Raw genomic sequence first — 7,154 nt, 5'->3', positions numbered from 1 at the left:
TTGGTAAGCGCATAACTTTAGAACAGCTGAACCGATTTCTTTAATTCTTTTTTTGTTATATTCCTTGAAGTACGAGGATGGTTCTTATGTAGAGAAAACGTGAATATGTACCACGGGCGAAGCCGGGGCGGACCGCTAGTCTTATATATAAAAATGAATCGCAAAATGTGTTAGTAAGCGCATAACTCGAGAACGGCTGAACCGATTTCGATAATTCTTTTTTTATTATATTCCTTGAAGAACGAGGATGGTTCTTATATAGAGAAAACGTAAACATGTACCACGGGCAAAGCCGGGGTGGACCGCTAGTTGATAATAAATTTATAACCACTGTGACCACAGTAGATTAGTTATAAAAGTGTTATAAAAGTTGACAGCACAGAGCAAAATAATTACCTATGGTGATTGTTGTCTGTTGACAAATGACAGTTCCATGACAGTTCTATAAATAACATCAGCTGGATAATTATATGCTGGAAGTGGAAGCCTGGAAGGTGCTAAATATTGAAATTTTCCGAATTTAGTACCCTATCTTATTATGATATTCTTCTCTAATTTTGTTTTTAGTTAACAATTTTATCTCAATAACTCAATAACTAAAATTTTAATCGCAAAGATAATTTAATAACAAGACTGTAAGATTTACAATCACCTAATAAAGACTTTAACTTTTAATTAATAAACTTTTTAATTAATGTAAGTAAAAAAAAATGTTCCAGATGGCAGATATAAAATCCTTATTAAAAGAAGCACGAAAACTTATCGACGAAAAGAACTTCAAAGATGCCCAAGAATGCTGTAAGAATATTTTGAGAAAAGACAAGCAGAATTATTTAGCTCTCGTGTTGCTTGGAAAATCGTTACAAGATTCTGATCAGGCACCTTTAGCTTATCAAAAGGCTATTGCCAGTAAACCTGATCATGCCTTAGCCTGGCAAGGATTGGCAAATTTCTATGAAAGGAAAGAGGATAGTGCTTCAAAAATTAAGCTTATATCTATTTATAATGAAATTTTGAAGCTTTCTCTGGAAGAGGAAAAGGCAGTAGAAATTATAACAAAGGTTGGTCAATTGGGCTGCTCTCTTAAAAGTAATGATACCATTACAACCCTTTTATCATACATTAACTCAAAGCCGGAAAATAAACTTAAAGAAATAGCTGAAGAACAATTGTTAATTTTATTGAAAAGTGATATCATTTGTAAAGAAAATGATATTTCAAGTGTTTTAACTTTCTTAGATTGCATAGTAAACAATAAGGAAAACATACAAATGATATATGGAAAAATAATTTTACAAAAACCTAATTTTGCATCAGCAGTAACTGATGTAATTAATCTAAGTTTTTTCTCTACCAATGTATCACTTCGAGACTGGCTATGTAAACAGCTGTGTATTAAATTTGTTGAAGAAAACTCATTTATGGGCTTTGATATAGATGAACATTTTAATAAAATAACTGAAGGTATAGAAAATTCTAAATATCCTGGTCTCCTAAAAAGTATGCTCTATTATAACAAGGGTCAATATTTAGAAGCCTACAAAGAATGTGTGCCTTTAGTAAATTATCAGGAAGCAGACAAAACTGAAGCAATATTTATTATAAGGTGTACAATAATGCTTAATAAATGGTCAATAGCTCAGAAACTTGCAACCAATTTTTTGATTAAGGTAAAAGATCATGATTTTGTATTAACCCTTAAAAAGGTTCTGTTCACATCTCTGTATGAACAACAAAAATGGGCCCAAGCAATTGCCATTGGTAAGGAAATTCCTTTAGACTTGTTCAGTGAAAGTGAACAAGCTGCTCTGGCTAAATGTTACATTGAAACTAATGAAGAAGCAGAAGGAATTTTGGACAACCTTAAATCTACAAGTTACTTTGCTCAACTAAGGGCATTGTCACTCATGAAAAGTGGGAAATACAATGATGCAGTTGCTATATTGGAGGAAAATTCTTCAGATAATCAACTAAATCTTTTTTATTTAGGACAGTGCTATTGGGAATTGCAGCAATTTGATAAGTGCCTTATTAATCTTCTAAAATCGGCTAAACTGAATGCAGAGCATGCTTATACATTTTTGTATTTAGGTCATTTTTATTTTTCATATAAACAAGATTTGGAAAAGGCCAAAAAATGTTATGAAAAGGCACATAGCCTTAACAACACAGATAAAGAAATAATGAAAAGTTTGAGTGGAAGTTATTTAAAATTAGGTCTCAAGGATTTAGATTTTGAATTATTAAAATCCTATCAAAATAAAGAAAATGAAACATGGATTCACTTCAGACTGGGTCTTCATTACATCAATAAAAGAGAATGGGAGAATGCTATACTACAATTTAGGAATGTTATCAAAAGTAATAAAAATGATGTTGTTGCTTTTGAATGTCTGGCTGATGCTTACTATTCACGTGGATCATTTACATCTGCCTTGAAAGCATATAAGAGAGTTATAGAATTAAATTCTAATCATATGACTTACTGTTTAACGAGAATTGGTTATATCCATTGTCTGCTTACAGAATATGAGGATGCTATTGCTACTTTTGAAAATGTCCTAAAAATAGACCCAAAGTCTGTTTTAGCACTAAAAGGTATAGCAGAATCTTGGATTAAAATTGCGAAAAAGAAAGCATCTGCAAAATTATTTGGTGCTGCACGAGATTCTGCTCAAAATGCTATAAATTTCATTTGTGAGGCCTTGACACAAGAAAAGAGATTTACATGTTTCTGGAACTTATTGGCTAATGCTTTAATTTTTGTAACAAGTCTTCCAGATAAATATTGTTATGTTTATATGAGGACTGCATCCATAGATCAAGGAGACAGGATAAAAGTTGATAAGTTAGATATTTTCCCACAAGCCCTGGCATGTTATTCCAAAGTAATACAAATAAATAAACAAAATTCTTCATATATTTTAGCATTAACATATTTACTATACTATAATGCATCTGGGAATGTATCAAATTTGCAGATATCATATAAACTAGCTTTGGCTTGTATTCACTCAAAGCCGTCAGCTTGGCGTAATTGGAACTTGCTAGGTAAAATATGTGTTTTCATGAAAAAGTATGATATAGCCCAACATTGCTTCATTAAAGCATTGATGGTAACTCATAAATGGTCTGTTGCAAAGATTTGGTGCAATTTAGGCACTCTGTATGTTAAAATTAAACTTTATAAATTGGCAAATTATTGCTTTTGGCGGGGACAATCGACTCTACCTTCATATCCTCAAAGTTGGATTGGACAAGCCTTGATAGCAGAAGTGATACGTGAAGAGGAAGCAATGGATCTGTACAGGCACGCGTCGCGACTCGGTTATCACCCTGAAAGTGCTCTGGGGTATGCTGACTGGGTTTGCAGAATACTTAAAAACAGTGACTATAAGAATAATCGTGAATTAAAGTATGTTATTGATGATCTATACGCAATAACATATGGCATTGATTTATTGGAATGGTTTATTACTCATGAACCACATAATGCTTGTGCATTAAATGTTCTCGCCATTTTGCAAGAACGATGTGGCCTCCTTCATGTGGCTCTAGATTCTTATCAAAAAGCATATGATTTTGCAGAAGAGGAAAAGAAGAATATTATTAGATTAAATATTGGAAGGCTTTTAAATAGACTTGAAAGATATGACGATGCTATCATAACTTATAAAAATGTAACTGAGGCAAGTTTAGATTCAACATGTGGATTAGCATTGGCATTATTTAAGAAAGGTCTTTATGAAGAAGCATATTCAGTTTATGATACAGCATTACATTGGTTAAGCAATGAAGATGATGAAAAATCAGACCTACTTGTGGCAATGGCTGGAATAGTGTACATGTACAAAGGAATGGATGATGCAAAAACTTTACTGTTTCACAGTATACAAGTATCTCAAAAGAAACCTACGCCATATAGCTTATTTGCTATTTGCTCTTTAGGAATCTTACATTCAGATCAGGGTTTGTCAAAACTAGCCTTAAGTGAATTACAAAAATATGAAACTGATAGTAGATTTGGGTATGATATAGGTTTTTTGAAATCATATCTGGTTTATATGAATGACATAGACCTCGCTATTAAGTCTATAAGTGATAGTATCCATGATCATCCATGTGATGCACTGTTGTGGTTTTGTATGTCTCAGTACTGCCTGCAATCACCAAGTAACAAAGCCAGGGTTGCAAGTTGTTGTGCTCAAAGAGCAATGTATTTGGATCATGATAATAGTTTAACTGCCAAAATGATGGCTACAGCAAGTGTTTCTGAAAATGTCAGTGGAGATAAATTGAAAGCATTGGTATTGGCAAAGAAGGGCCTCCATCTATACCCATGTCAACCAGAAGTATGGGCTGCTATTTTATTCACAACAACTTGCCAAAAAATAAGTACTGAAAGAAGGGATTGGACATTAGCAGCTACAAATCATATGAGAAAACAGTTGGATGTTTCTCGACAAATGACTAGGTGGATTACCTTGCTTGAGAAAAAGCTTAGTAAGGCATGAATATATAATGTGATAATGTAATAAATTGCCTCAATATAATAAATTGCGTAGCTTTCATATATTATTATACTATTTATTAAGTGCTAAGTTATGAATTAAATGTTTTTTTCAAAAATAAATACAACAATCCATTTTATAGATAACAATGTATTATTTCATTTAACATTTTTAGTAAATTTATCACAAACTCGTCGGAAAACAGCAAGAAACTTTTCACCATTATTTCTTGTTACCTTTTGTCCTTCTTCAGTGCTCTCAAAGAGTTTCTCCACTATAACATCATTTTCCTAGAAAAAAAAGGATAAGATTTATCAGCTATTCTTGTAACCATTATCAAAGCATAGTCCAACCTAGTTCTTTGTGGCCATGTATGTTAATTTGCTTATTAAAGAAGTATAAAAACACTATTACTACTACTATAAAATATACAACTTGGTAAGCTTTTGTTTTGGAAGTTCTTCAAATTTATGTAGGTACTCTATATTTATATTCCTTTCTTACTAAAAATACACACCAATTCATCACCAGTTATCCTCTCAAATAATGGATGCTCTTCAAAATGACTGACCATCCATTCATGTAAATCTTTCACATCGGTGATTGTGTAGACAATACCCTAAAAACAAATTTTATACCTATAATAAATTAACATTATTGTACTGTTTCTCTATAAAATGTAAATATTGTTGATAAAATTATACCTGTTCTGCTAACACATATGCATATTCAGAAAGTAGCCACTTATTAATAATCCTCCATTTATGTTTGGCTTTTTTGAAGTGAGGATCTGGATATAAGAAGAACATTTTTTTAAGCTGAAAATTAGTGGATAATATTTGAAATGAGACAATGAAACCAAAGGATAGTTAAAATAAAATATTACATTTCAACAACTTTCAAAGCTTGTTTAACAAATGTATGTCTTGTCCTTTGTAGGATGAATTTCAATTTTCATAAAAAATTAATCACCTGACCCTTCCTAAAAAAATTTGGCAAATATTTCATTGCATTGGTACGTAATACAGCAATATTTTGGTACTCATTCTCATTTTGCTTTCTCAAAGCTTGAATCCTATCATTCACATAGTCTGAAACTTTCACTCTTATTTCTAGACCCAGGATAAGATTTTCTTTGAACATTGAAGAAAGTGTAACTGAAACAAAAACAACATTAGCCTTATTTAATGCTTATAGACAAATAAAAAAGTCCTTAATATACGATAAAACAAGTTACCCAGAAGTCCTCCATATCCACATCCAACATCTAAGAACTCAACCAAATTATTTTTGTAAAGTTCGTTTGTTTTTATAATTGGATATAGGTTTGACCAATCATAATCATCAGGACTGGCTGGACTGTAAAAGAATTTGTATATATTTACCGGTACATATTTCAATTTATAAAGATACCTATATTATTGATTAAACAAACTTATACATACTATGATATAATACATACTATTCAAAACAATGATCAGCAATAGGGTTAGAATGCGCACGTTGTCGATAATATTTTTTTTGAGGTAAGGCCATATTTAAAGCATGACACTGGTCATATGTAAGTCCTCATTAAAATTTTTAAAATATTATAAAAATGTAAATTTGTAAGCTACGAATATAATATTTTAAATGGTAAACAATAAAATGAATAATCCTGCCAATTTGACAAACGTCGAGTTGTGAATTGTCACTTGTGACGCCTGACGTGTGTGACGTGTGTCAATACCACAGTCCACAGAGCCACAGAGCATGTCCAAACTAAGGGCGTACCTATTCAGAAAGAAAGCTTAAAACTTATAAGCGCTTATCGGCGCTTGTCAACGCTGGTTCGTTCTACACAAAGGAAGCAGGTTGAAGCAGACCAAAACAAATTTTATATGGCAGCGCCCAGCGCTGTCCAGCGCTTGTTGAAGCTTGTCGGAACATGTTGGCGCCGATCAGCGCTTATCGGCGCATGTTCATATATTTTCCTGCGCGGGTTACCAGCGCAGACAAGCGCCGATAAACGCTTATAAGTTTCAAGCTTTCTTTCTGAATACGCCCTAAGTCATTGGTAATGTCCTGTGGTAGGTACCTACTCCTATAATTTACGCAATACTCAGTCTATCGCTGTCACTTTGATTTCATTTCACTCACGTTTCGTAAGAAAAGTGGATAAAAAATTCAATTAATATTTAATCTTAACGATATCAATGCCAGAAAATCTTAATATCATCATGTTTGGATGTATGGATGTTTGTTACTCTTTTACGTAAAAACTACTGAACCGATTACAATGAAATTTAGCACACATATAGAGGGTAACTTGGATTAACACATAGGATAGTTTTTATCCCGGAAATCCCACGGGAACGGGAACTATGCGGGTTTTTCTTTGCAAACGCGGGCGAAGCCGCGGGCGGAAATCTAGTTAAAGCATAATTTGGATTGGATTAATTAATTTGGAGGAATTAATGCAATCCATGTATGATAAATTTAGTGTAATTGTATGCATTAAAAAGAGGTAATAATATACTTAGTAGAGCAAAATACTATCTATTTACGTTGGGTTTTTTCATTCTTAAAAGATAAAGATATTTTTAACTCTTTTTTTGGCCACCCAAACCCCAAGGGAACCGTGAGGACTTGCACACGACTTGC

General features: G+C 32.6%; 2 protein-coding genes across 3 annotated transcripts; one reads left to right on the top strand and one right to left on the bottom strand.

Moving 5' to 3' along the window:
• Window positions 1-452: 452 nt before the first annotated feature.
• On the top strand, window positions 453-4,638 carry LOC123691090 (tetratricopeptide repeat protein 37). Of its 2 annotated transcripts, none has more exons than XM_045635318.1 (2): window positions 453-494; window positions 720-4,638. In XM_045635318.1, exons 1-2 carry the CDS (start codon window positions 471-473, stop codon window positions 4,512-4,514), a joined length of 3,819 nt encoding a protein of 1,272 aa, XP_045491274.1. In that variant the 5' UTR covers window positions 453-470; the 3' UTR covers window positions 4,515-4,638. The 2 variants fall into 2 exon arrangements, with proteins under 2 accessions (XP_045491274.1, XP_045491275.1); XM_045635319.1 differs by lacking the exon at window positions 453-494 and adding an exon at window positions 503-635.
• Window positions 4,639-4,643: 5 nt separating this feature from the next.
• LOC123691091 (tRNA (guanine-N(7)-)-methyltransferase) lies at window positions 4,644-6,201 on the bottom strand. The gene is made up of 6 exons (XM_045635320.1): window positions 5,974-6,201; window positions 5,749-5,870; window positions 5,484-5,668; window positions 5,216-5,329; window positions 5,029-5,130; window positions 4,644-4,801 (listed from the first exon to the last, which is right to left on the bottom strand). Exons 1-6 carry the CDS (start codon window positions 6,045-6,047, stop codon window positions 4,670-4,672), a joined length of 729 nt encoding a protein of 242 aa, XP_045491276.1. The 5' UTR covers window positions 6,048-6,201; the 3' UTR covers window positions 4,644-4,669.
• Between the last annotated feature and the right edge of the window lie 953 nt (window positions 6,202-7,154).

Source organism: Colias croceus, chromosome 4 (genome assembly GCF_905220415.1).
Source record: "Colias croceus chromosome 4, ilColCroc2.1".
NCBI classification, from domain to species: Eukaryota; Metazoa; Arthropoda; class Insecta; order Lepidoptera; family Pieridae; genus Colias; species Colias croceus.
Note: the sequence above shows the minus strand (reverse complement) of the source record. Positions and strands in the feature narration are given on the sequence as shown.

Bases quoted from the DNA above. Each gene is read 5' to 3' on its own strand.
- LOC123691090 (XM_045635318.1), top strand. From the start codon at position 471: ATGCTGGAAGTGGAAGCCTGGAAG. The intron at 495-719 runs GTGCTAAATATT...AAAATGTTCCAG, and splicing joins TGGAAGTGGAAGCCTGGAAG to ATGGCAGATATAAAATCCTT.
- LOC123691091 (XM_045635320.1), bottom strand. From the start codon at position 6,047: ATGGCCTTACCTCAAAAAAAATATTATCGACAACGTGCGCATTCTAAC. The intron at 5,131-5,215 runs GTATAATTTTAT...ATTTGTTTTTAG, and splicing joins CATATGTGTTAGCAGAACAG to GGTATTGTCTACACAATCAC. The intron at 4,802-5,028 runs GTGTGTATTTTT...TTTTTTTTCTAG, and splicing joins GGATAACTGGTGATGAATTG to GAAAATGATGTTATAGTGGA.